The following is a 27,383-nucleotide window of genomic DNA, read 5'->3' as shown; positions in this document are numbered from 1 at the left end:
CACTGTCCTAAGGGTTAGGAATACAGCAGTGAACAAGATACATGGGGAGTCAGACAAGCTAGGAACAAGCTCACCAAATCAGTAAGCAGAGTGATATATTTGGAGGAGTGCTAAATGTTAGGTAGGAAGTCAGATATGAGCTGATGTGTGTGACAAAGGCCTAAGGAGACATTTAGGTCCAGCATATGCATCTCAAAGTCATCCTAATAACGTTTCAGGGGCAGCCCAGTATTTGCATCCTGCCCTGCCAGGTGGGGTCCCCGCCCCTTCTGCCTGATAATCTTCCAGATGCAGCCAGTGTCTGCATTTCAAATATGCTGCTCCCATCCTGATCCTTCAGGGGGTCTTGCCCATCCTTCCTCTAAGGATGCCAGTCAAGCTCACCCCACCCCCAATAACTTCAGGGGGAAAACCCAGGTAGTTTTTAGTATTTATATCCAAAAAGTCCTTTGTTCCAAGAGGAGCAAGGCCCAAGAGGAAAGGCAAGGCCCATCTCTTTAAACCCCGTCCCCAACCAGACTGCGTGCTCAGCCCTCTGCCTCCAAGCTGAGCCGCCTGCCTGGCCTGGCCTGCCAGGTGTACTCTCTCCACTCAACCATGTAACCCCGCTCTCCCACAGTCTGAGTGACTGGGCGCTCTCTCTCAGGTCCTGTCTGGAGAGGTGCCCATCCGTTCTTATAGATGTCCCTGCCCTAATAAACCTTGCTATTTTACTTCCCACTACTCTCGGTCTCACACCTGAATTCTTTCTTGCGCGAAGACAAGAACCCTACCATCCACCAGTAACACTAAACGCTACAATGAAAGTAAAAGATGGGTGACTCTGAGAGGGATTGTAAGTGGGTGCTGCTGTGGGGTGGCCACAGCATCCAAGAGAAACTTGGAACGGAATGGTGCGGAAGGGGCAAGCCACCTTCAAGCAGCGGGAACAGCCTTCCAGGTCCAGGGACTGGCCAGTGCAAAGGCCTGCCAGTGAGAGTGAGATTGGCTTTGTGAAGGACAGGAAGAAGGCCAACGTGGCTGGCTGGAATGTGGGGAACAAAGGGGAAAGGGGGCCAGGGTTAATCACACCGCCCAGGGGAGGGAGTCAGGATTTCATTCTGAGTGCACTGCAGTGTTAAGCAGGCGATGTGGTGGTTTTTAAAAGATCTCTTTGGGCCGGCGCTGTGGCTCAATATGCTAATCCTCTGCCTGTGGCGCCGGCACACCGGGTTCTAGTCCCGGTCGTGGCGCCGGTTTCTGTCCCAGTTGTTCCTCTTCCAGGCCAGCTCTCTGCTGTGGCCAGGGAGTGCAGTGGAGGATGGCCCAAGTGCTTGGGCCCTGCACCCCATGGGAGACCAGGAGAAGCACCTGGCTCCTGGCTTCAGATCAGCACAGTGTGCCGGCAGCAGCGGCCATTGGAGGGTGAACCAATGGTAAAAGGAAGACCTTTCTCTCTCTCTCTCTCTCTCTCTCTCTCTCTGTCAAAAGCAAAGATCTCTTTATTGTGCAGAGAATGGAGTGAAGAGAGGACCCAGGTCACCATCGGCTGTTGCTGATGTTCAGCTGAGAGAAGATGGTGACTTGAACTTGACTTGGTGGCAGTGGAGCCAGAGAAGGGAGCCGTAGGTGGGTCAGTCAGTGCCTCTGCTGTCCACTGCCTGGAACAAGTGATTCCCCTGCGGGTGACTGGGCCACTTCAAAGAGGCCAATGCAGATTTTGTGTTAATATGTGTAAGGGTTCTATGTCCCCTCAGGCTCCCTAGACAATTAAATGTTGGTCCTGCCTATAAGTGGCCTTAGGTGTGCTATGAAAATAACTTGCTAGTCACTTTGTTAGGTAGGAAGTCAGAAATTTAGCATGTGTGTGTGTAAGCAAGGCTTGAAGACCAGCATTGTGGAAGCCCCAGAAGCCCAGCACCTTGCACTTCAAAGTCCTGCCCAGACCCTGATACCTCCAGGTGCTCCCAGGAGAATTCTCTCTCAGGGCCAAATGGGTTCCCTGACCTGAGAACATGGGGCAATAAAACCTTCACAGACGCCCTAAGGGAAGACCCTCTGCTAGCCTGGCCCCAGCAAATCTGGGGAGGAATTTGCTAATTTTTACCCAAGGAACCCTTCTGTTAGGACTCCCCATCCTTTGTCCTGGAGGAGAGGGGTGGTGGGTAAACAGACTCCCTTAGAAACCTAGGGAGTACAGACTGTGCGCTCAGTCCTCTGCTCTTTGCCAGGTGTACTCTCTCCCTTCATGTAACCTCGCTCTCCCCCAGTCCCTTCCGTTCTGATAGATGCCCTATCCCCAATAAAGCCTTATCACTTCGCTCTCTGTTTCATGCCTGAATTCTTTTTTGCATCAACCCCATGGCTTCCAGGGCCTTTTCTCCTGTGATAACTTGACCCAGAAAACCACACGAAATCATGCAAATAAAAAAGTTCAAATCTTCATGCTGGCTTTAAGAACACCAGAGAAGCTGCCCAGGCCATCAAGGCTATGCATATCCAAAAAGCCACCAAGTATCTGAAAGATTTCACATTCAAGAAGCAATGTGCATTCTGTCATCACAATGGCGGAGTTGGTAGAGGTGCCCAGGGCAAACAGTATGGGTGGCCTTAAGAGACAGCTGTATTGCTGTTGCACCTGCTTTAAAATGCAGAGAGTAGGGGCCAGCATTGAGGCAGAACAGATTAAGCCTCCACCTGTGATGCCAGCATCCCATATGGGTACTGGTTCACGACCTGAATGCTCCACTCACAGTTCAGCTCCCTGATAGAGCACTTGGGAAAGCAGCCAAAGATTCCTCAAGTACTTGGGCAGCCACTTGGGGAGTGAACCAGTGGATGGATGATCTCTCTTTCTCTCTGCCTCTCTGTCTCTCTCTTTCAAATAAATAATTTTTTTTTGGGACAGGCAGAGTGGACAGTGAGAGAGAGAGACAGAGAGAAAGGTCTTCCTTTGCCGTTGGTTCACCCTCCAATGGCCGCCGCGGCTGGTGTGCTGCGGCCGGCGCACCGCGCTGATCCGAAGCCAGGAGCCAGGTGCTTCTCCTGGTCTCCCATGGGGTGCAGGGCCCAAGCACTTGGGCCATCCTCCACTGCCCTCCCGGGCCACAGCAGAGAGCTGGCCTGGAAGAGGGACAACTGGGACAGAATCCGGTGCCCCGACCGGGACTAGAACCCGGTGTGCCGGCACCACAAGGCGGAGGATTAGCCTAGTGAGCCGCGGCGCCGGCTCAAATAAATAATATTAATAAAAAAAAAAAGAAAAGAAAGAAAGAAAGAAAGTGGCCAGTGCCGCGGCTCATTAGGCTAATCCTCCGCCTGCGCTGCGGCTCAATAGGCTAATCCTCTGCCTGCGGCGCCGGCACACCAGGTTCTAGTCCCGGGCAGGGCGCCGGATTCTGTCCCAGTTGCCCCTCTTCCAGGCCAGCTCTCTGCTGTGGCCTGGGAGTGCAGTGGAGGATGGCCCAAGTGCTTGGGACCTGCACCCCATGAGACCAGGAGAAGCACCTGGCTCCTGCCTTTGGATCAGTGTGGTGCGCCGGCCGCAGCACGCCGGCCGCGGTGGCCATTGGAGGGTGAACCAACGGCAAAGGAAGACCTTTCTCTCTGTCTCTCTCTCACTGTCCACTCTGCCGGTCAAAATAAATAAATAAATTAATTAATTAAATTAAATTAAATTAAAAAATAAAAAAAGAAAGAAAAAGAAAGTTAAATTTTGGGCGCCGGTGCTGTGGCGCAGCAGGTTCAAGCTCTGGTCTGCAGTGCCAGCATCCCACATGGGCACCAGTTCATGTCTGGGCTGCTCCACTTCCCATCCAGCTCTCTGCTATGGCCTGGGAAAGCAGCAGCAGGTGTCCCAGCTGCTTGGGCCTTTTCCACCCACTTGGGAGACCCGGAAGCAGGTCCTGGCTCCTGGCTTCAGATCAGCGCAGCTCTGGCTGTTGCAGCCATCTGGGGAGTCAACCAGAAGACCAGGAAGGCCTCTCTCTCTCTCTGCTTCTCTGTAACTCTGCCTTTCAAATAAATAAATGAATCTTAAGAAAAACAAAGTTAAATTTTCAAAAATACAGAGTGGAGCTGGCATTGTGGCACAGCAGGTTAAACCCCAGTTAAAGCCTACAGTGCCTGCATCCCATATGGGCGCCGGTTCAAGTCCCAGCTGGTCCACTTCTGATCCAGCTCCCTGCTATGGCCTGGGAGAGCAGTAGAAGATGGCTCAAGTCCTTGGGCCCCTATACCGCGTGGGAGACCCGGAAAAAGCTCCTGGCTCTTGGCTTCAGATCAGCTCAGCTCTGGCCATTGTGGCTATTTGGGAAGTAAACCAGTGGATGGAAGTTCTCTCTCTCTGGCTCTCTCTCTCTCTGTAACTCTGCCTTTCAAATACATAAAAGAAGTCTTTTAAAAAAATGTATAGAGTGATGCTGAGCTGAAGGTTTGGATGCAGATTCTCTAGTCATCGAAAATATCCAGCAGAACAGAGTACCCGAGACGCTCTGCTGAGCCTACAGAGCTCATGGGTGGATTAACCCATCCCGGAGCTCCCTGCCCCGTTGAGATGGTCCTCACTGAACGAGGGGGCATGGAAGAAACCGAACAAACACAAACGCATGGCTTAGGAATACATTCAGCATAAAATAAATGAAATTTAAAAGAAAAAAAGAAATGTTGATCTAGGAATTAACACTCAGTAACTCTTAGCTATTCTTCATGTACCAGCTATTTGTGTCTGAAGTGAGAGTATGAGACTCACCATCATCACAACTGTCATTAAAAGGATCTCTGGGGGCTGGTGCTGTGGCGTAGTGGGTAAAGCCACTGCCTGCATCCCATATGGGCACCGGTTCATGTCCCAGAGGCTCCACTTCTGCTCTGGCTTCCTGATTATGGCCTGGGAAAAGCAGCAGCAGATGGGCCAAGTGCTTGGGCCCCTGCCACTCATGTGGGAAACCCAGAAGAAGCTCCAGGTTCCATAATTCTGCCTGGCCTAGCCCTGGTCATTGTGGCTATTTGGGGAGTGAACAGGGGATGGAAAATCTCTCTTTGTCGCTCCTGGTTTCTGTAACTCTGACTTTCAAATAAATAAATAAACCTTAAAAAAAAAAAAGGCATCTATGGCCATCGTTCAAGCCTAAGTGTCAGCAAGAATGTGGCGCAGTGGGGACACTCGCCCACTGTCGATGGGAAGGTAGAGACAGCCGCTGCAAGCCATGTTGGTGGTTCCTCAGCAAGTCAGATATGGACCCAGTAACTGCTTTCCTGGGTACAACCCCTAACAATTGAAGACAGGGACTCAAACAGGTTCCATACAACAATGTTCACTACAGTCAAAATGGGGAATTCACCCAGTGTTCACCAACAGACGCATGGGCAAACAAGTGATCTCCACGCACAACACAACATTATTCAGCCATAACGAAGTCTTGGCACATGCCGCAACGTGGGTGGACATTGAAAAGGCCTGCAGAGGGAAGCGAGAGCCCGACACGGATGGACCAAGATGGTGCAATTCCCCGTCTAGAACACATCTAGAACATGGCAGTTCTGGGAACAGGAAGTAGTTCAGAGGTCGGGGAGAGTTCCATGTGGTAGTGACTGCTCAGTGGTTACCATGTTCCTGTCTAGGGTGATGAAACGATTGTGGAAACGGGGTGATGGCTGCCTAATATTGCAAACGTAATTCACGCCGCTGATAGCACCTTTTAAACACACACACCAGACAACTAAGCTTACTTCTGAGACACAGGTGCCGGCTGTCGCACCCAGGGAGTGCTGCTATGGAAAGAGGACCGGCCAGGAGGTGTAGGTAGTCTGAGGTGACTCCCCGTGAGAGGTGATGCTTAGGTTGGCCGGCGCCGCGGCTCACTAGGCTAATCCTCCGCCTTGAGGTGCCGGCACGCCGGATTCTGTCCCGGTTGCCCCTCTTCCAGGCCAGCTCTTTGCTGTGGCCAGGGAGTGCAGTGGAGGATGGCCCAGGTGCTTGGGCCCTGCACCCCATGGGAGACCCGGAGAAGCACCTGGCTCCTGCCATCGGATCAGCACGGTGCACCGGCCACAGCGCGCCAGCCGCAGCGGCCATTGGAGGGTGAACCAACGGCAAAGGAAGACCTTTCTCTCTGTCTCTCTCTCACTGTCCACTCTGCCTGTCAAAAAAAAAAAAAAAAAATCTGTATTATGGGCCCGGCGCTGGGGCTCACTAGGCTAATCCTCCACCTTGCAGCGCAGGCACACCAGGTTCTAGTCCCGGTCGGGGCGCCGGATTCTGTCCCGGTTGCCCCTCTTCCAGGCCAGCTCTCTGCTGTGGCCCGGGAGTGCAGTGGAGGGTGGCCCAAGTGCTTGGGTCCTGGGAGACCAGGAGAAGCACCTGGCTCCTGGCTTCGGATCAGCGCAGCGCCGGTTGTAGCGCCCACTTGGGGGGTGAACCAATGGAAGGAAGACCTTTCTCTCTGTCTCTCTCACTATCCACTCTGCCTGTCAAAAAAAAAAAAAAAAAAAAAAAGAGGTGATGCTTAGGGACATTAAAAAAAAAAACTGAGAAGAAAATTAAAACTCGTAATTGTTTTCCGCCACATCGTTTTATGCAGAAATGCCCACGGCTGGATCCCACCTCCCCGGACCTCACCTCAGACACCCCTCCACGATTCCTACCGCTGGGGACCCACACAATGGAATCGGAGCGCCCAAAGCTGCGACCCGGGATGGCGTCACGCGAAGCCACGCCCCCACGGCCGCGTGCGCGCTCCCGGGGGCGGAGTGTCTTCCGTGAGCGGAAGTGACGCAAGGCGCATGCGCAGTGGTCGCCGAGCGGATTGGGGACGGACGGACGGACGGTGCGCTTCCGGAAGTGGCTGCGGCTTCACCATGCTTGCTGAGCTCGGTTTAATCGGAACCATCGGCGAGGATGACGAGGTGCCGGTGGAGCCCGAGTCCGACTCCGGAGACGAGGAGGAGGAGGTACGAGCTGGCCGGAGCTTGGGGACACGGCCCCCGAACCCGCGGGTTTCCTCGACCGCTTCCCGTGCCCGCGATTCCTCAGGCTCCTGTCCCCGAATCCTCGGTGTCCCCTCCCGGCGGGGGTAGTTTCCCGGGAATGGTCTCCCTGGGACCCCGCGCTCGTCTCAGTTTGCTCGTCGCCAGCTTCCCCGCACGTCTGCACGCGGGGCAGTCGGCGTCGCCTGCACTCACTGGGCGAATGGCAGGCAGTCCTGGTCCCTGCCCACAGAGCCCTGCTTGTCTTTCCGTTCGCTGGTTTCGCGAGCCAGCACTTGCTGAGTAGTGCCAAGCGTGGGGCCGGCGCAGCGGGGAAGACGGGCGCATCGCTCCTGCGGCTGGTGTTGTGCGTGGCCCCGGACCTGCAGTGTGGCAGTTAGAGGGGAATCAGGGCCCTGGGAGATTCGCATCTGCCTGCTGGACACGCCCATTGGGCTGTCCCGTGGCCTCCACAGGCCAGCTCCTCCAGACCCGCGGGGTCTCCCTCACCCTCCACCCTCTCCCCATCTCAGGCCGGAAGCTCCGCAGTCTGGCCTCCTGTCCGCTCAGCCCCTCCTGAGCTCTGCAGGGGTCTCCCGGCCTCTCCCCCTGCCCCCACTCCCACCCAGGACAGACCGGTGCCGGCACGAGCTGCGACACCTGCAGCCCGGACGCACCGGCTGCATCTCCTCTTGGTCCCTGGTGCACTCCTCACGGGAGGGCCCTCCTTCGGGTAACAGCTGCGAGCCCGCTTCCGTCTGGCTTCTTGGCTCACCTCTCAGACCCTCCCCTTCTTGACCACTCCATGGTCACTTCCCTTCCTGGACTGCGTGGCCTTGGCCCCTCAGCTCCGAGGCTTCCTCGCTGCTGTCTCTCTGCCTGCAGCGCGGCTCCCTGTGCCTGTCGCCTGTGCCGGGTGTGCGTTCTGGAGCTGCCGCCGCCACCGCACACGGTGAAGTGGCCCGTGTGGCCGCCGTGTGGCTCCGCTTACCTGGCACGGAGGTTTCCGGTTACCTCCTGGGAACAGCTTTCAGAATCGTGGTGAAGAGCGCTGGGCCTGGTTTGAGCCTCGCCGCTGCCCTTTATCGGAGGGTGATCACGGACCAGGGATTTAGCCTGCGTCTCACTTTCCCCTCTACAAAGCGGATCGCGGTAGCACTCGGGTAGATGCGAGGCTTGTTTGTGCACATGTTGGATGCACACTCACCTGTATCCATGGTATGTAACTAGGAATAGCAAACCCACAACTCCCCCAAGGGTGGCCCTTGTTAGTAGCTGCTTGCAGTATTAGCTCGCAGAGGTTAAGAATAGGTGCTGGGTTTTTTTTTTTTTTTTTTTTTGATTTATTTATTTGAGAGGCAGAGTTACAGACACAGAGGCAGAGAGGTCTTTCACCCACTCCCCAAATGGCTACAACAATCGGAACTGGGCCAATCTGAAGCCAGGAGCCAGGAGCTTCTTCTGGGTCTCCCACATGAGTGCAAGCACTTGGGCCATCTTCCACTGCTTTCCCAGGCTGGCGGCAAGGAGCTGGATTGGAAGTGGAGCAGCCAAGACTCGAACCGTAGTCCATATGGGGTGCCGGCGCCACAGGCAGAGGCTTAACCCTCCACACCATGACGCTGGTGCTGGGGCTGGGTCTTGATTGTGCTTTTATCCCCAGTGCCTCTCGCAGGGCCTTGTGTGTTCTCAGTACTCAGGAGCTGTTGCTTTCCCCTGCAACTTTATTGAGGGATGATGGATAAATAGTTTTATAAATTTAAGATATTCACATGAGGCTTTGATGTATCTATATTTTGTGAAATGATTAGTTGGTTAAAGCATGACTTCATAAAAACCACTTATTTATTTGAAAGACAGAGTGGCCTGCTGTGTGCTGCTTCACTCCCCAAAGGACCACAACAGCCAGCCCTGGGCCAGGCCAAAGCCAGGAGCCAGGAGCCAGGAGCTTCATTTGGGCCTCCCATGTGGGTAGATAGCAGGGACCCAAGATCTTGGGCCGTCACCTGCTGCCTTCCCAGGCACATTAGCAAGAAGTTGGATTGGAAGTGGAGGAGCCAGGACTCAGACCCCGGCACTGCAGTCTGGGGTGTGGGTATCCGCGTGGTGTGTCAGCCACTCTGCTGGAGGCCGGCACCAGCAGCACAGTGCTGGTAACTGTAGTCACCCTCTGTAGCTGAGAGCCTACAGCTTGCTCGTCTTAGGACTGAGGGCCGCTCCTCTTTCACCAGTACCTTCCCACCTCCTCCAGCGCCAGCTGCGGCCACGCCATTCTGCTCCACTGCAGTGAGTGCGGCTTGTTTAGATTCCACGGCCGTCTCCGACGGTGGACGTGGTGCCATCTGTAGGCCTCGCGGTGCGGCCTGTCCCCACGGTGTTCTCCGACGGTGGACGTGGTGTCCTCTGTGTGCCTCGCGGTGAAGCTGTTCTCCAAGTTCTCCACGTTGTTCACAGTCTGGCTCAGTTGCTGAGCGCTGTGTGTGGCAGTCTCCCACGATCCTTGTAGATCGTTCAGTTGCTTTTCCTAATCTGTCCATTTTTGTCCTGTATGTTTCTCTTCTTTTATTGGGACCTGCATTTGCTTCTTTTCTTTTTTTAAAATAGTTAATTAGTTAATTAATTTGAAAGACAGAGTTACAGAGAGAAGTAGAGACAGAGAAAGGTCTTCCATTCACTGGTTCACTCCCCAAATGCCTGGAGCTGAGCTCATCTGGAGCCAGGAGCCAGGAGCTTCTTCCCGGTCTCCTACCTGGGTGCAGAGGCCCAAGGACCCAGGTCATTCTCCACTGCTTTCCCAGGCACACTAGCAGGGAGCTGGATTGGAAGAGGAGCAACCGGGACTCAAACCAGCACCTGGATGGGATGCTGGTGCCCAGGCCGGGGCTTTAACCCGCTGCGCCACAGCGCCGGCCCCCATCTTCCTTTTCCACTGTTCTTCTCCTCAGCCCCATGTCACCCAGCCTCTCCCTCTTCGCAGGGGCCCATTGTGCTGGGCAGGAAGCAGAAGGCCTTGCAGAAGAACCGCAGTGCCGATTTCAACCCTGACTTCATTTTCACCGAGAAGGAGGGGGCGTACGATGGCAGCTGGGCCCTGGCTGAGGTCATGAGCCAGCTCAAGAGGAAGGTGAGAGGGCAGCGCTCGCGGCCCCTGACCCCACCTCCCTCACCGCCTCTCCCCTCTGCCTCCGGCCTGACCCCACCTCCCTCACCGCCTCTTCCCTCTGCCTCCGGCTGCTCGCGGCCCCTGACCCCACCTCCCTCACCGCCTCTCCCGGCTGCGTCCGTCTGCTCGCGGTTCCTGACCCCACCTCCCTCACCGCCTCTCCCCTCCCCTCTGCCTCCGGCCGCTCGCGGCCCCTGACCCCACCTCCCTCACCGCCTCTCCCGGCTGCGTCCGTCTGCTCGCGGTTCCTGACCCCACCTCCCTCACCGCCTCTCCCCTCTGCCTCCGGCCGCTCACGGCTCCTGACCCCACCTCCCTCACCGCCTCTCCCCTCTGCCTCTCGCGGCTCCTGACCCCACCTCCCTCACCGCCTCTCCCCTCTGCCTCCGGCCGCTCGCGGCCCCTGACCCCACCTCCCTCACCGCCTCTCCCGTCTGCGTCCGTCTGCTCGCGGCTCCTGACCCCACCTCCCTCACCGCCTCTCCCCTCTGCCTCCGTCTGCTCGCGGATGCTGGAGCTCCTTGGAACTCCCCTGTGGTTTTGGTGGGGTGGGGAGAGGAGGCCCCAGGCGACTGGCAGTCTTGATTAACACCACAGCATAAAATGCTGCACGGAGGGTTTATCGCAGACCTGAGTAGTCACACGCACGCTCATGGATCATTGAGCCACAGGTGACATTTGGAAGTATCAGGAGTGTTCATGGGGGCTTTTCCCGGAGAGGTGAGCTCCGACTCACGTCAGTGTATGTATGGAGAGAGGCCTTTACTTTACAGACGTTAGGACATGAAAAGAGAAAGTCTCAGAGGACGCCTGATGATATGAGATCGTTGGTTTAGGAACGCCACCATTGCATAAATTGTATGACTTAAAAATATCCATAGCCCATCTAAAATATGTATAACTATAACTGTGTTAAAAAGGCCTCTTTTAGATGTTCACTCCTTGCTTGAAATATTAGAAAGAAATCTTTGCTATATCAGTTTGTAACGGAGAACAGTCTAATGGACATCCTTGGTAGTGTTTTTCCTTTTAAAATGTTTTTGTTATTTGAGAGAGAGAGCACTCATCTGCTAGTTTACTCCCCAAATGCCTGGAACAGCTGAGACTGGGCTGAGTCAAAGTCAGGAGCCGGGTACTCCATCCAGGTCTCACCTGGGTGACAGGAACCCGAGCACTGGAGCCATTACTGCTGCCTCCCAGAGTCTGCATTAGCAGGAAGCCGGAGTCGGCTGCTCCAGTGTGAGATGTGGTGTCGGAACCACCAGGCCCCGTGTCTGCGCTGGTAGTGTGGTGTCGTTCATGAATCGCTGTCACTTGCAAGGTGGTCTCGGGTGATGTCACCATTCAAGGTGCTTGGTTCCCACGCAGCCAAAGCTGCCACAGATGTCATTGTCATCTGCAGGATTGCCAGGATCCCATGCACATCTGTGAGTCTGGTTATCAAGCCAGAAGATGTGTTGATGTTATCTCTGATGTCATGTGCTTTCAGAGAAGTTTTACCTGCTCCAGATAATCACACTCTGACGGTCCCAGTTCTGGTCCATGCCAACCAGCGATGCCTCTTCAAGGTCATCCTGGGAGGATTTGTTTATAATACATATATATATATATATATATATATATAATATTTTCTTTTTTTCAGAGAATAACAAAGAACTTTTCCAGATAAACTGTAAAGTGTTTGTTCTCGTGTTTCATGTTCTGATGAACAGTGCACTCCAGGTTTACTGAACAGATACTCTGCCTGTGAGCTTACAGTCCAGCAGGGCGGGGAGTACTTAGACCAGTAATGCAGGGCACAGCCTAGCGTTTGGGGCCCAGCCGTGGCAGTTCGGGTGCTTTGAGGACGCATGGAGGGACCCGGCCACTTACTCAGCCTTCCACAAGTTCGGCCAGTTTCCAGCATCACCTGAATTTGCCCAGGTTTCAGCATTTTAATTAGTAGGCCGAATTATGTCTCAAGGGTTTTTTTTTTTTTTTTTTTTGACAGGCAGAGTGGACAGTGAGAGAGACAGAGAGAGAAAGGTCTTCCTTTGCCGTTGGTTCACCCTCCAATGGCCGCCGCTGCAGCCGGCGCACCGCGCTGATCCGATGGCAGGAGCCAGGATCCAGGTGCTTTTCCTGGTCTCCCATGGGGTGCAGGGCCCAAGCACCTGGGCCATCCTCCACTGCACTCCCTGGCCATAGCAGAGAGCTGGCCTGGAAGAGGGGCAACCGGGACAGAATCCGGCGCCCCAACCGGGACTAGAACCCGGTGTGCCAGCGCCGCAAGGTGGAGGATTAGCCTATTGAGCCACGGCGCCGGCCTCTCAAGGGTTTTTCAGCATGCCGTTTAGATAGAATTCACATCTCTTGGTAATTTGCCATTTTACATTGAAGCTCCTTCTAAAATGTGGGTCCTTGTATTGTTCCTGGTAATTTAAACTTTTTTCATGGAGAGACCAATTACTTAACTTTTTTTTTGGCCCAAGAATAATCTAGAGATTGGTTCATCTGTGCAAAGACAGACAAACCTTTTACATCTTCACATTTGCATCCAGCCATCAGAGAGATCTTGCTTGGCCACTTTGCTGCGTTTCTCTTTACTTGTCTCTCTATTTTTATTTGCAGAGGGCAGCCACTACATTAGATGAGAAGATCGAGAAAGTTCGGAAGAAAAGGAAACTGGAGGTGAGGAGGCAAAGCCACTCTTGCTTGTTGTTGTTAAGTTATGCCCTGGGTTTATGCTCAGCACTACTACGTCTCCTCGAGGTCTCTCTCTCTCTCTCTCTTTTTTTTTTTTTTTTTAAGAAAAAGATTTGTTTTATGTATTTGAAAGGCAGAGCAACAGAAGGGGAGAGAGACAGAGAGAGCGATATCTTCCATTCGCTGGTTCGCCCCCCCCCCCCCCATTGGCTATAACTGCCAGGGCTGGGCCAGGCCACAGCCAGGAGCGTGGGGGCTCCGTCCAGGTCTCACGTGGGCAGCACAGGCTCAACCACTGCTTTGCCAGGCGCATCACCAGGGAGCTGGATCAGAAGTGGAGCAGCGGGACTTGAGCTGGTGCTCATGCCACAGCTGGCATCACAGGTGGCAGCCTAACTCCCTGTGCCACCGCGCCAGCCCCCTTTGGGTCCCCTTTGGCCACTAAGAGTCCTGCCAGTCTCCACCAGGCTGAAGAGCCCAACGGTGCTCTTCTTGGGCTCTGAATTTCGTGTCGTTTGTTGTTAACCTGGCTTTATTGTAATTTTTTTTCCAGGATAAAGAAGCCAAATCTGGGAAGTTGGAGAAGGAGACAGAAGCCAAGGAGGGCCCTGAGCCAGCGGGGCCGGAGGAGCCAGCGGGGAGAGATGAGGAAGGGTCGGAAGATGAGGAGCCAGAGACTGACTACTCGTCCGCAGAGGAGGACATCCTCACCAAAGCAGGTGGGCGGCGCTGGAGCCGCAGACACGGGCCGGGCCAGGGCGCATCCACCTCTTCGTGCAAAGAATTCTGGGTTCTGCACAGCTGATAAATTTTAAAATTTTTATTTATTTTTTATTTACTTGAAAGTCTGAGAGACAGAGATCTCTCACACGCTGATTTACTTCCAAAATGCCCATAACAGCCAGGACTGGGCCGGACCAAAGCCCGAAGCCTGGAACATACTCTGGTCTCGCGTGGGTGGCAGGGATGGCCGTACTTGAGCCATCACCTGCTTGCTGCCTCTCAGGGTGCTCGTGGGCAGGAAGCTGGATTGGCAGTGGAGTCAGGACCATCCCTAGCACTGATGGGGGATGCAGGCGTACCAGGCGGCGGCCCAGCCCGCTGAGCCACATGGCTTGCCCCACCCACAGTCAGTAGTTCAGACCTCCCTGTGATGTTGAATTCCTCTGTGGCGGGGTCTTGGGTGGGCCATCTCAGTTTTCAGGAAGTTTCCTCTTTCCCCATCGGCAGCCTCTGGGCATCTCTGGGACTGAGACTGGCAGTGACCTATATCGATGGTTTCTCCGCGAGTCGTCTTTGCAGGAAGGTGTACTAACACATACTGGGGCTTAGCATTCGGAGCCTGCGCTCTGGACCACACCGGCCGGTCTGCTTCCTGTCTGACCTCAGGCAGGTTATGTTTCTTTCCTGTATGGCCGCCCAAGTGTCCTCATCTGTGAGATGAAGCTGGCGGCAGTGGCTCGCCCCCAGGTGGAAGCGCTGAGGACGGTGTCTGGCACGTGGCAGGTGCACAGAGGGGAGGAGCCACGGTCCTCAGCTGCGCTTTTCTCCGTAGATACACTCAAAGTAAAGGAGAAGAAGAAGAAGAAGAAGAAAGGACAGGTGAGTGTGGGCGGGAGCTCAGCGTGGGGCTCGCCTGGAAACCCTGCAAGGCTGTGAGGGATTCATGCTCCCTGGACCCCTGTGCTGAATTCTGTCTTTTTTGATTTTCTGCTGCAGGAAATGGGTGGATTTTTTGAAGATGCCTCTCAGTATGATGAAAGCCTCTCCTTCCAGGACATGAACCTGTCCCGCCCTCTGCTGAAGGTGGTGGCCTCTGGAGGGCCCTGGGGGTTGATGACTGCAGTAACCCCGCTCTCCTGCCCTCTGCCGTCCTCACAGCACAGAGACCCTGTCACCATCCCTGCCTGCCTCCACGCCCCCCCCCCCCCGACTTCCAGTTTCCCTTAGGATCAAAGCCGGTGTCCTCCTGACTGCCTGCACAGCCGTATCCCTTCTGGTCCCCTCAGATGATGTCTCCTTGGCGCTCATTCTGTGGCCACTCTGCCTCCATGCTGATGCCCGAGGCCCCGGGCTCCTCCCTCTGCCCGGAAGCCTCTTCTTCCGGAAGCCTGGCGAGTGTCCCCTGCCCTCCTCAGGGTTCAAGGGGCCTCCCTGGGCTCTCCCGAGTTGACTGCACCCCTCAGGCCGCCTCCCCGGCCCCTGGACCATCCAGATCCTTCGCTGGTGTTTGTCTCGTGTGGCCTGTTTCTTGGTCTGTCTCATGTCACCACATCATAAGGTTCCTGAGGGCAGGGATTTCGTTTCTGTCACTTCCTGCTGTGTGCCGGGTGCCTGGCCAGCTCTGAGACCCCGTGCTCTCAGCTGCCCTGTGTGGATGAGTGTCGGGAGGATTGCTGTAGTTTGAGTGACTTCCCTGGTGACTGGTTTTGGCCTGCGCCTGGCCTGCCACCGCCCCCCCACCCCCAGCTGATCCTGTCTTTCCTCTCCAGGCCATCTCTGCCATGGGCTTCAAGCAGCCCACCCCAATCCAGAAGGCGTGCATACCCGTGGGTCTGCTGGGAAAGGACATCTGCGCCTGCGCAGCCACCGGGACAGGTGTGGCCAGGGGAGGGAGGATGGCGTCCCCGGGCTGGGCTCCAGGTCGACTTCCCGGAATGCCGCTGGGCTAACAGGCCTTGTGTTTTGGAACTGTTGATAACGTCTGCAGGAATTTTCATGTTGGGCTTTTGGAGACTTGGGGACACTTGGAGCTGGCCAGTTTCTGTTGTGTCCCCACGGCAGCGTTTTATAGAATGTTTTCTTGCTTTCTGCGCCTTTTCCTTGTGGCTGTAGCTGGAGGGAACTGGGGGGTGACAAAGAGGGGCCTCTGCTGGTGGGTGTTGGGGGAGACTAGGAAGAGTCAGCAGCCAGCATTGTGTGGACTGCCACAGCGCTGGCCCGGTGGAGACTCTAATCCTTCTCGCCTGGTGACATCTCGTGTAACCATAGGGCAACATCCAAACCAGGACCTTGGCCTTGGTGTTAACTAGATGCACAGCCTACTCAGGTTTCTAAAGGAAATGGGAGGAGGCGCAGGTTTTGGGGTCTGGTGAAGTTCGTCTTCGTGCAGCCCCGTGGGCCCTGTAGCCCCGTGGGCCCCGGGAGGGGCCCTTACCCGTGCCCCATGTTGTTACTGGAAAGTAGCCCGATCATCAGCCTTGGGGTCCTTGGTCATAGAGGAGAGCTGTCATGTCCTATAGCGCTGTGCAGCCATTTGAAACAATAGAGTACTTTTTTTAAAAATAAGAAGATATATATTCATGTTTTCTTGAGAAAAAGAAAAGTTAGAAGACAGTGTGTATGTTACTACATCAAAACATTTTTTTTTTTTTAATATTCCTGTCCACCAAAGACTAAGATCGAGACCTAGGGCCCTCCTCTCCTTTTTCCCCCCGAAACCTTTTATTCAAGGTATACTCCTCATGCATTTCATGGCTACAGCTTTAGGACGCGGTCACCTTCGAGGCGACCTTCTCCACCCGCTGCCCGGGGCCGGTGGTTCTGTGGTTCCAGGTTTTGGCATCCACCGTGTAGCTTGAGGGCTGTGAAGCGGTCCCGGAGCGGCCGCGTGGGTGTTGGGGGCTGTAGCCGTTCATTCAGGCCCGGATCTCTTCCTGCTTTCCTGCCGCTCCCCCGCCAGGTAAGACGGCTGCTTTCGCGCTGCCCGTGTTGGAGCGGCTGATCTACAAGCCCCGCCAGGCGCCCGTCACCCGGGTGCTGGTGCTGGTTCCCACGCGCGAGCTGGGCATCCAGGTGCACTCCGTGACCAAGCAGCTGGCGCAGTTCTGCAGCATCACCACGTGCCTGGCGGTGGGTGAGTTTCCAGCCGAGTGCGGGTCTCTCCCGGGGGAGCCGGCTGCTCAGAAAGGCCTCTGTCGAGTGGATCCACGTACAAACCGGATGTCCTGTTTTCACAGTAGGGGAATGGGAGAAGTCTGATTGGGACTTAATCAGCCTTAAAAAATGTGTCAAAATTATGGGACGATCGTTCTTGGTACTGAACAAACTTAGGTTGTAATTTCTTCTTAAAATATATTTAAAAACTAAAATAGATTTCTTTCTTTTTAAAATATATCTGAGCGAGAAACAGATCCTTTGGTTCACTTCCCAAGTATTTGCAGCAGCTGGGGCCAGGCCAGGTCAAGAGCAGAAGCCCAGAACTCAGTCCTGACCTCACGTGGGGGCAGGGACCCAAGGCCTCGAGCCTTCCGCTGCTGGCTCCCAGGGTGCACAGCACATTTGCTGGGAACTGGGGTCAGAAGTGGAGCCAAGATTTGACCCCTGACCCCCTGTGATGCAGATGCAGGTGTCCCAGTGGTGCCTGAGCGCCATGCCACATGCCTGCTCTTAGTCTGTAACTTCTTAGCATGAATGATGAGGCAGGCTTTATTTTGGGCAGAGTTTTTGTGCTGAAGCTTTGTGAGAGCGCTTTCCAACCTGCAGCTTATCTTCCGTGTGCAGTTGGAAGTCAAAGGTGATTTTTTTTGTCCTGTGTGCGGAGGCTTCAGTAATTTTCACAGCTTCTTCTTGACCTTGGAGGTTTCTGTCACTTTTCTGACGTCCATATTTACACGGTTGTCCTGAAATTGCCGTCCCTCTCCACGTGTTGTGAAGTCCACGTGGGCGGGCCTGGGTCAGTCTTGTTCTCAGCTGTTTCGTCTGCACTGGGCGTGCGGTGGAGTGGGCGTTGAGCCCCCTCTGCGGGTGACTGAGCTGGCCACCCGCTGGGGCTGTCCCTGCAGGTGGCCTGGACGTGAAGTCTCAGGAGGCGGCTCTTCGGGCGGCGCCCGACATCCTCATCGCCACGCCGGGGCGGCTCATCGATCACCTCCACAACTGCCCCTCCTTCCACCTGAACAGCATCGAGGTGCTCATCCTGGATGAGGCCGACAGGTGCGCCTCAGGCGGCTGCGGGGCCGCACCCGGATGCGGGGCCTGCAGGCTTCTGCGTGCTCCTGGCCTTTGCCACGGGTGTGGGGAGCCGCTTCACATTGGGCCCCGATTTTCCTCTCTCTCTCTCCCTCTCTCTCCCTCTCTCCCCCTCTCCCTTTCTCCCTCTCTCCCTCTCTCTCCTTCTCTCTCCTTCTCTCTCCTTCTCTCTCCCTCTCCCCCCTCCCTCTCTCTCCCTCCCCCCTTCTCCCTCCCTCTCTCCCTCTCTCCCCCTCTCCCTCTCTCCCTCTCTCCCCCTCTCCCTCTCTCCCTCTCTCCCCCCTCCCTCTCTCCCTCCCTCTCCCTCTCTCCCCCTCTCTCTCTCTCCCTCTCTCTCCCCCCTCCCTCTCTCTCCCTCTCTCCCTCTCTCCCTCTCTCTCCCTCTCTCTCCCTCTCTCCCCCCTCCCTCTCTCCCCCCTCCCTCTCTCCCCCCTCCCTCTCTCCCCCCTCCCTCTCTCTCCCTCTCTCCCTCTCCCCCCCTCTCCCTCTCCCTCCTGTGTGTGTGATGACCGTTGAGCTGTAAGGTAGGTCATGTGTGCTCTGCTGCCTCCTCACTGAGGTTTGGAAAGCTGATCTTGGTTCTTGTTTGGATGAGGGAGGCGGGAGTGGCACCCACTGCGTAGCGAGGCCCCACAGACATCTCCGTGGCTGTCACAGGGGCTCCCTCTCTCCATCCTCCATCTGTCTTTTATACATGTTGCTCCTGGTCACCTCTCTCCCTTGAGGCAGAAGAGGATCAACTCTTGTATGCACTGGATTGACGGTGGGCTGCGGGGCGGGGCAGGAAGTCACAGATAAGCCAGTGCGTGCTCAGGCTGCTCCCTGTTGAAGCAGCGCAGAACAGACAGGTTGTAAACAGGCTTCTGATCCCACCTGCCCCCACCCCCCAATCTCAAGGAACGACACCTCCACGCTCCCAGTTGTTAGGGTGTTCATCCTTGTCTCCCTGTTTTCACACCTGACCTTTGACCTGTTGGTAACTCCCGCTGGCCTCCGGGGGCATCTGTGTCAGCTGTTACTTGGCGGGCAGTACTTTGCTGTCCCTGTTGGGTTTCTGTTGCATGCTTGGTCCTTGGGACACGCCTTTGCTGACCGTGTTGGGACAGCTCCTGCCTTCCTCACTCCCTCTCTGCTTTTGTCTCCGAGGTGCTTTGACGCTGTCCTCCTGCGCGGTCCCTGGAGGGTTCCTGGGGCATTTGAGTCTGTCCCCGCCCCCTAGAACACGGTACTCCAGACGGGGCCTCCGCCTCAGTCCTGTGCCTGGGCACAGCAGGTGCCCTGTGTGCCGTTGCTAAAGGCCCGATTGGCTGCCTCCAGCAGAGCAGGCAGAGAAGCAAAGGAGAGCATTCCGTGTTTGCCTCGGGGCTAAAAGGCTGGAAACCGTGCTTCCGAGATGCCGCGTCTCACGGCACGCCAGGCTGAGGCAGCGTGGGGGCAGGGGAAGGAGGGCCTGTGCCACAGGGGCAGGTGCCGGCAAGGAGACTCCTCTGCAGCGGGGAGACCCCCAGGTGCTGCCGTAACCAGGACGCCGCGCGCACACCCTTGGCTCTGGAACGCGACCGCTGGCGTCTGCTGCTGGAGAGGGGGAGGGCCCCCCTTGCCTGGTAGCACCGTGCCGGTGTCGAGTTGTCTGAATCCAGGCCCTGGAATACAGACAAATCCCGAGTGTGGAAAAGGGGGAGGGGGAGGTTCCAGATTAAGGGAACCCAGCGAGCCGCCGCAGCCAGTTACAGTGCAGGAGGCGTGGTTCTGGATGGCTGCAGAGTGACAGGTGGAGAGCAGCTGAGGAGGTCTGAACATGGCCAGCAGACCCGGCCTGCGCGCCTCCGCCCACGGCCGCCACCAGCAGACCCGGCCTGCGCGCCTCCGCCCACGGCCGCGTGTCCTGCCTCTCCCCAGGATGCTGGACGAGTACTTCGAGGAGCAGATGAAGGAGATCATCCGCATGTGCTCGCACCACCGGCAGACCATGCTCTTCTCGGCCACCATGACGGACGAGGTGGGCCGGGGCGCCCGGGTGGGGTGCTGCGGGCCGGGCAGCCGCCTCCTCCCCGGCTGCCGGCCGCGGGGAGCTGAGACCCTGGCCTCGTGCTCGGCAGGTGAAGGATCTGGCTTCAGTCTCCTTGAAGAACCCCGTCCGGATATTTGTGAACAGCAACACGGATGTGGCCCCTTTCCTGCGGCAGGAGTTCATCCGGATCCGGCCTAACCGGGAAGGGGACCGGGAAGCCATCGTGGCAGGTGAAGACCAAGGGGTCACTCTCGCTGCTCTCGGGAGTCGGCTTTTCCGGCTGTGCCGCGAGGACGGGTGCCAGGCACGGCAGCCACGCGTCGCAGCAGCTGAGAGCGCCCCTCCCTCCCTGCAGCTCTGCTGACCAGAACCTTCACCGACCACGTGATGCTCTTCACGCAGACCAAGAAGCAGGCCCACCGCCTGCACATCCTCCTGGGCCTCCTGGGGCTGCAGGTGGGCGAGCTCCACGGCAACCTGTCGCAGACGCAGCGGCTGGAGGCCCTCCGGTAACGGGCGGGGGCAGGCGGGACCCCAGGGGTTGGGTGAGAGCAGCAGCCCTGTTCCCAGGTGCCCATGCCCAGGGCGCCCCTTCCACCTGGGCCCCGTCCGGAACCTGACCTGAAAGACACTGTGTGGTCTCAGGCTCCAGCTTGCCCGCGGCAGCAGCCACTCTGGGGCTGAGCGAACAAGATGTGGAATCCCGGCCGGCGCCGCAGCTCAGTAGGCTAATCCTCCGCCTTGCGGCTCCGGCACACCGGGTTCTAGTCCCGGTCAGGGCGCTGGATTCTGTCCCGGTTGCTCCTCTTCCAGGCCAGCTCTCTTCTGTGGCCCGGGAGTGCAGTGGAGGATGGCCCAAGTGCTTGGGCCCTGCACCCCATGGGAGACCAGGAGAAGTACCTGGCTCCTGCCTTCGGATCAGCGCGATGCACCAGCTGTAGCGCGCCGGCCGTGGCAGCCATTGGAGGGTGAACCAACGGCAAAGGAAGACCTTTCTCTCTGTCTCTCTCTCTCACTGTCCACTCTGCCTGTCAGGAAAAAAAAAAAAAAAAAAAAAAAAAAAAAGATGTGGAATCCCAGCTGGTGGGCAAGGGATACCCTAGAATTCTGCCCGTCTTCCTCATCATCACAGACACCTTTGCACGCGCTCCTTCCTGCAGTCTGTTGGTTTATGTATTTGAAGAGCAGAGGGAGACAGATCTTCCATCTGCTGGTTCTCTCCCCAAATGGCCACAATGGCCAAGCCTGGGCCAGGCTGAAGCCAGGAGCTCAGAACTCCATCCAGGTCTCCCACGTGGGTGGCAGGGGCCCAGGAACGTGAGCCCTCATCTGCTGGTTCGCAGGTGCATTAGCAGGGAGTTGGATCAGAATGGGTGTCTCCAGGACTTGAACCAGCGTTCAGTGGGGGACGTGGGTGTCCCAGGCAGTGGCTCAGCCTGCTGCGTCACAGTGCCAGGCCATTTTGGTGGCTTTAACGCCCCACTCAGTTCTCTGCTGGAGAATTCTTGGGGTCTGGCATCTGGATGAGCGTCTGTCTGCGGCCATTTCTAGGCGCTTCAAGGATGAACAGATTGACGTCCTGGTGGCCACAGATGTGGCAGCCCGTGGACTTGACATCGAAGGGGTCAAAACGGTGAGCAGGGCCCGTCTTCCTGGGACTTCTGGTTCAACTCTGCCTCCTTGGCCCCCCTGGCTCCACCTAACCTGATTGACGCTCCACATTGATCTTGTAGGTTGTCAATTTCACGATGCCCAACACCATCAAACATTACGTCCACCGGGTGGGGCGGACCGCGCGTGCCGGCAGGGCCGGGCGCTCGGTGTCTCTGGTGGGAGAAGAGGAGCGCAAGATGCTGAAGGAGATCGTGAAGGCCGCCAAGGCCCCTGTGAAGGCCCGCATACTGCCCCAGGGTGAGGGGCGGCCGGGCAGGGCTGGGCAGGGCCAGGCACACAGCTGGGAGCAGGAGCTTTGCCAGCAGGAGCCAGGTTGGACGCTCAACTCTGCCGCTTCCTCGCTGAGAGACCCTGGGCAGGTCTCACCTCCTTTGCTGGCCTTCGGCCTTCCTGGGTGGGCAGAAGGGAAGAATGATAGAGATGCAGACGCAGTGCCCACTCAGACGTTTCCCTACGGGAAAGGTGTCTGCTGGGGCGGAATTCTGCACGGTGGGGGCAGAGGAGGAGCGGAGCAGCGCTCAGTCTGTTCCCCTTAAAGTCATTCATCGTTGGGAACCGGTAAGGAAAGTAAAGCTGTGGTTCTCCATCAGCGCGCTCGCCGCCGCTCGCACCGTGCCCTTTCAGGCCTTTGTTCATTTTTACCTCCTTTGCCCAGCAAGGAGCCGCGCGTCCCACCCTGTGCCTGGTGCGGGGATCCAGCCGGCGACGCAGCAGGGCTGACGCTCTGGTGGGCGTGAGCGGTGCCTCCCACAGAAAGGCTGTTCGGGAAAGGCCTCTGAGCCGAGAGGGAGCAGGGCCAAGGCCCTGTGGCAGCAGCAAGCTTAGTGTCGCAGGAGCCCAGAGGGTGGGAGTCGGGAATCCCAGGAGCCACAGGAAGCCTTGGGGGCTGCTGAGAGGAAGTCGGCTCTGAAAAGCAGGAATTCCCATCAGCAAGTACACGTTTACGCTATTCCATCAGCTGTGCCGTGTGCGTCTTCACCTGCATTTTAAAACCTTCTCGTTCTCTTGCTCCGAGACGTCATCCTCAGGTTTCGGGACAAGATCGAGGCCATGGAGAAGGACGTGTACGCGGTTCTGCAGCTGGAGGCGGAGGAGAAGGCCATGCAGCAGTCGGAAGCCCAGGTGGGGCTGCGAGCAGAGGCTCCGTCTGCGGCTCCGCCCGGCCCTCTGGGGCCCAGGGGCCTCACGGGGCCTCACGGGGCACCCTGCTGCTGTCCCCGCAGATCAACACAGCAAAACGGCTCCTGGAGAAGGGGAAGGAGGCGCCAGGCCAGGAGCCCGAGAGGAGCTGGTTCCAGACCAAAGAGGAGAGGAAGAAAGAAAAAAGTAAGTCAGGGACGCTTCCTCCAAAAGCGAGGCCGAACCACCGTGGGGCCAGCAGGGGGCGAATACCCAGGGAGCAGAACGTGGGAACTCCCGCAGACCCGTGTGCCCGTGCCCACTGGGGCATTAGTCCTGGTAGCCAGGGGGCCGTCACACGGCGCGTGGGGGCAGGCATTGTGGCGGAGTGGTTAGGCTACTGCTTCGCACACCTGCAGCCCACGTCGGAGTGCCTGCTTCTGATCAGTTTCCTCCTCATGCACCCTGGGAGGCAGCAGATGATGGCTCACGTGGTTGGGTCCCTGCCATCCATGTGGGAAACTTGGATTGAGTCTGGGCTCCTAGCTTCGGCCTGGTGCAGCTCTGGCTATTGTGGGCATTCGGGGAGTGAACCAGCAAATGAGAGGTTCTCTCTGTCTCTCTGCCTTTCAAATGAATAAAAATCAGTAAATTAAAAAAAAAAATCAACCATGAATGGAAGAACAAGAATTTGGCGCACTGGTTAAGATGCCTGGGTCATCTATTAGACGGTCTGGGGTTGCGTCCTGTGTCTGACGGGTGACGCCAGCCTCCTGCCGACAGATGCTGGGAGGCAGCAGGGTGAGTTTGGCCCCAGCCACCTGCCTGGGAGGTCTGGGTTCAGTTCCTGGCTTCTGACTTCATCCTGGCCCAGCCCCCTTGTGGGCATTTGGGGAATAAACCAGCCATTGGAAGATCTCGCTCTGCCATTCAATAAATCAACAACAGTTTGAGAAGATGAACAGAACAGGTTACAGTCCAGCGGCACACTGGCCGTTCAGTCTCACCGGAGCTCTGATACGTGCCTCCGGGCCTCACCGTGGGGACGCTCTGCTGAGGGCCATGGTCCCCACAGCGGTGGACAAGCCCCGTGGGGTCCCGTGGACGGGGCAGAGTCACCACAGGTCACAGGGCTCCCCAGGGCCGGGGGACGCGTTTGCAGTGGGGCCCGTCACTGGCCGCCCCTGCGTGGAGCTTTGTAAGTGGTGATGGCTGCACGGTCCCGACGCTGGGAGTGGACTGCACACCACAGAGGACTCTTAACCGCGGGTGAACTGGGAAAGCTGACGGTGGATGTGTTTCACCACAATTAGAATTAAAGAGGCCAGGAGATGTTTTAATATAGTTCCTTCTCCCTCTCTTTTTAAGGAAAAAAACCACTCCTGAATTCGTGTTCTACATCTTGCTTTTCCCATTCAGTTGCATTGCTTGGGGATCGTTTCATATCAGGCGTGTGTACAGCTGACTCACAAAGGAAAGTTTCATTTCTACTTGAAAGGCCGAGGGACAGATTGAGACAGTGACACATTCCTGTGACCTCCATTCACTGGTTTACTCCTCAAATGGGGCTGGACCAGGCCGAAGCCAGGAGCCAGGAGCTCAGTCCACGTCTCGTGTGGGTGGCAGGGACCTAAGTACTTAGGCCATTGTCTGCTGCCTCCCACGGTGCACCTTAGCAGGAAGCTGGAGTTGGAAGCAGAGCTGGGACTGGAACCCGAGCACTTCCATATGGGATGTGGGCATTCCAGGTGGGGTCTCAATCGTTGTACCAAATGCCCCATGGGACTTTTTTTTTGGTGACTATGTGGTCTTCCATTGCAATTTATTTAATAAGTCCCTAGTTGAGGGTTATTGAGGTTCCCAATCTTTTGCCATTTTTTGTTTTAGATTTATTTATTTATTTGAAAGGCCGAGTGGGGCTGGCGCTGTGGCATAGAGGGTAAAGCTGGCACCTGTAGTGCCTGCATCCCATATGGGCGCCGGTTCAAGTCCCGGCTGCTCCACTTCCAATCCAGCTCTCTGCTATAGCCTGGGAAAGCAGTAGAAGATGGCTCAAGTGTTTGGGTCCCCGAACCCACATGGGAAACCCGAAGGAAGCTCCTGGCTCCTGGCTTCGGATCAGCACAGCTCCGGCCATTGGAGCCAGTTGGAGAGTGAACTAACGGATGGAAGGCCTCTCTGCCTTTCCTTCTCTGTGTAACTCTTTCAAATAAATAAATCACTTTTTAACAACAACAACAAAAAAATGGCAGAGTGACAGAGACAAGAGGGAGAGAGAGAGAAGTCTCTTTTCATCTGCTGGTTCACTCCCCAAATGACTGCAGTGGACAGGGCTGGACCAGGCAGAAGCCGTCTGGGTCTCCCTCATGGGCACCGGGTCCCCAGCACTCGGGCCATCTTCCACTGCTCTCCCAGGCCATTAGCAGTGAGCTGGGTTGGAAGTGGAGCAGCCGGGACTTGAACCGGCCCCAGGCATTACTTTAAAGTACGCACTGCTTCTGGACGTGGACGTGGACGTGGACGTGGACGTTCCTGAAGCCGCCTGCTCTCTCCCTTGCCAGTTGCCAAGGCGCTGCAGGAATTTGACTTGGCCTTGAGAGGAAAGAAGAAAAGGAAGAAGTTTATGAAGGATGCCAAGAAGAAAGGGGAGATGACAGTGAGTGCCGAGGGGGGCACCCTCTTCTCCGCGCGCACGCCTGGTGGGGCACCCCACTGCTCCCAGGGGTGGGGGGCACCTCTGCGGCTCCGCGCTCACGTGCTCGCACCCCCTCCGCCCCCAGGCAGAAGAAAGGTCACAGTTTGAAATCCTGAAGGCACAGATGTTTGCCGAGCGCCTGGCCAAGAGGAATCGCAGAGCCAAGCGGGCCCGGGCCATGCCTGAGGAAGAGCCCGTGAGAGGCCCTGGTAGGTGTTGGCGCCGCCCCGCAGGAGATGGGCGGGCTGGTGACAGCAGCCTGTGCTTCTGAGGAGCCCCAAGCTCCGGGGTGACCCTGTGGTTGATGGGAGAGCCGGCATCGGCACCCCAGCCCTTTTGGCTCCGGAATCCACACCCCTGCCGCGTGGAGTCGTCGCTAGGCCGCTAGGCCGTCGTGTCTGCCGCGTGGAGTCACGGGTGGGGGAGGGTGAGGGGAGGGCAGCCCGTGGGCGCTAGAGCGGCGGAGCGGGAGGCTGCCTGGGTGCCTGGCCCGGGGCCGCCGCTAGGCCGTCGTGTCTGCGTGTCTGCCGCGTGGAGTCACGGGTGGGGGAGGGTGAGGGGAGGGCAGCCCGTGGGTGCTAGAGCGGCGGAGCGGGAGGCTGCCTGGGCGCCTGGGCCGGGGCCGCCGCTAGGCCGTCGTGTCTGCCACGTGGAGTCACGGGTCGGGCAGGGTGAGGGGAGGGCAGCCCGTGGGCGCTAGAGCGGCGGAGCGGGAGGCTGCCTGGGCGCCTGGGCCGGGGCCGCCGCTAGGCCGTCGTGTCTGCGTGTCTGCGTGCAGCCCAGAAGCCGGAGCCGAGGAAGAAGTCTGTGTTTGACGAAGAGCTCACCAACACCAGCAGGAGGGCCCTGAAGCAGTACCGCGCCGGGTAGGCTCCTCAGGGCCTGGGCCCTCTCTGGCGGGAGCGGGGCTCTCCCCTTGCCCACTCCCGGTTCCCAGGCCCTCGCTTCCTGGCGTGCCCGCCTGTGGAGCCGGTGAAGGAGCGGTGCTGAGCGGCCGCTGCTCGCAGGGCTCAGCCCTGTTGCCTTGAGGCTCAGAAAGCAGCTCTCAAGGCCGTGACGACTCTGACATCTTGGGCTCCATTTTGTAGAGCCCAGAGGACCCCCCTCGTGCTCATCGTCCTGCCGCCCGGCCCTGGTCCGGAGTTGGCGTGGGCACCCCGAGTCCCCCATGTGGTCATAGGCCCAGCGGGTGCAGGCAGGCCCTCTGCAGCCTTGTTCTGTGGCTCGGCCCTGACCCCCAGGTGGAACCACACGAATGCCTAGGACCCAGGGCCTGCAAATGACCCCTCCCGGGGCGGGGGGCCGTCACCGGGCCCAGCAGCTTGCCCATTTCAGCGTCTTCTCTTCCCCCACCCACAGCCCTTCCTTTGAAGAAAGGAAACGGCTGGGCTTGGCCCACCAGAGACGAGGAGGGACCTTCAAGTCTAAATCCAGGTGCTGGGTGGTGTGGGGTGGGGTGGGGTGGGGTGGGGGGCCCGCCCTCGCTCCCTGCCCCGCCCAGAGCCTCTGCCTGAGATGGGAGAAGAGCCTCTCACGGCAAAGGAGCTTCTCCGTCATCTTCGTGGCCTTAACTCTTACCAGGTACAAGAGGAAGTAGCCGTGTGCCTGAAGAACCTCGTGGGGCAGTCGCCCTGGCATGGTCTGCGTCCCCGAGTGTCCTCAGGACTGGTGTTGTGGTTTTGTGGATTGGGCCGGCATCCCAAATGGGCGCTGCTGGTTCAAGTCCCAGCCGTTCCACTTCTGATCCAGCTCTGTTAACATGCCTGGGGGAACAGCAGCAAATGGCCCCAGCGCTTGGGCCTCTGCACCTACGTGGGAGACCTGCAAAGCTCCTGGCTTCAGCCTGGCCCAGCTCTGGCTGATGCAGCCACGAGCTCTGTCCTTCTCTCTATATAACCCTTTAAAATAAATCAGTAATTTTTTAAGTCTTCCGTGGTGGAGGTGTGCAGCCGTCTCCTGGGCACCCCTGCCAGTTGGCCAAGCCCCCTTGTCGATCGGCTTTCCTGTAACAATGCACCAAATGGAAAAAGCGTTTCTCAGGAAGGGGGAAGAAGGCGAATTCTGTAAATGTCTTCTCTCCGCGGCAGTGTCTGCCTGGCCTCCTAGCTGAGATGCGTGAT

At 57.2% G+C, this 27,383-nt stretch overlaps 1 protein-coding gene across 1 annotated transcript; it reads left to right on the top strand.

Annotated features, from left to right (window-relative positions):
- Positions 1 to 6,726: 6,726 nt before the first annotated feature.
- Positions 6,727 to 27,191, top strand: DDX27 (DEAD-box helicase 27). The gene is made up of 21 exons (XM_051844939.2): positions 6,727 to 6,930; positions 9,923 to 10,069; positions 12,719 to 12,778; positions 13,347 to 13,512; positions 14,349 to 14,395; positions 14,513 to 14,599; positions 15,286 to 15,391; positions 16,476 to 16,649; positions 17,578 to 17,728; positions 19,664 to 19,763; positions 19,864 to 20,005; positions 20,131 to 20,284; positions 21,327 to 21,408; positions 21,509 to 21,686; positions 22,465 to 22,571; positions 22,673 to 22,775; positions 25,130 to 25,224; positions 25,349 to 25,472; positions 26,042 to 26,129; positions 26,623 to 26,697; positions 26,845 to 27,191. Exons 1-21 carry the CDS (start codon positions 6,763 to 6,765, stop codon positions 26,858 to 26,860), a joined length of 2,370 nt encoding a protein of 789 aa, XP_051700899.2. The 5' UTR covers positions 6,727 to 6,762; the 3' UTR covers positions 26,861 to 27,191.
- The last annotated feature ends 192 nt before the right edge of the window (positions 27,192 to 27,383 follow it).

This window comes from Oryctolagus cuniculus, chromosome 11 (assembly GCF_964237555.1).
Source record: "Oryctolagus cuniculus chromosome 11, mOryCun1.1, whole genome shotgun sequence".
NCBI classification, from domain to species: Eukaryota; Metazoa; Chordata; class Mammalia; order Lagomorpha; family Leporidae; genus Oryctolagus; species Oryctolagus cuniculus.
Note: the sequence above shows the minus strand (reverse complement) of the source record. Positions and strands in the feature narration are given on the sequence as shown.

Coding starts and splice junctions, on each gene's coding strand:
- DDX27 (XM_051844939.2), top strand. CDS start 6,763: ATGCGCAGTGGTCGCCGAGCGGATTGGGGACGGACGGACGGACGGTGC. Junction 20,285..21,326: donor CAGCGGCTGGAGGCCCTCCG/GTAACGGGCGGG, acceptor GGCCATTTCTAG/GCGCTTCAAGGATGAACAGA. Junction 22,572..22,672: donor TGCAGCAGTCGGAAGCCCAG/GTGGGGCTGCGA, acceptor CTGTCCCCGCAG/ATCAACACAGCAAAACGGCT.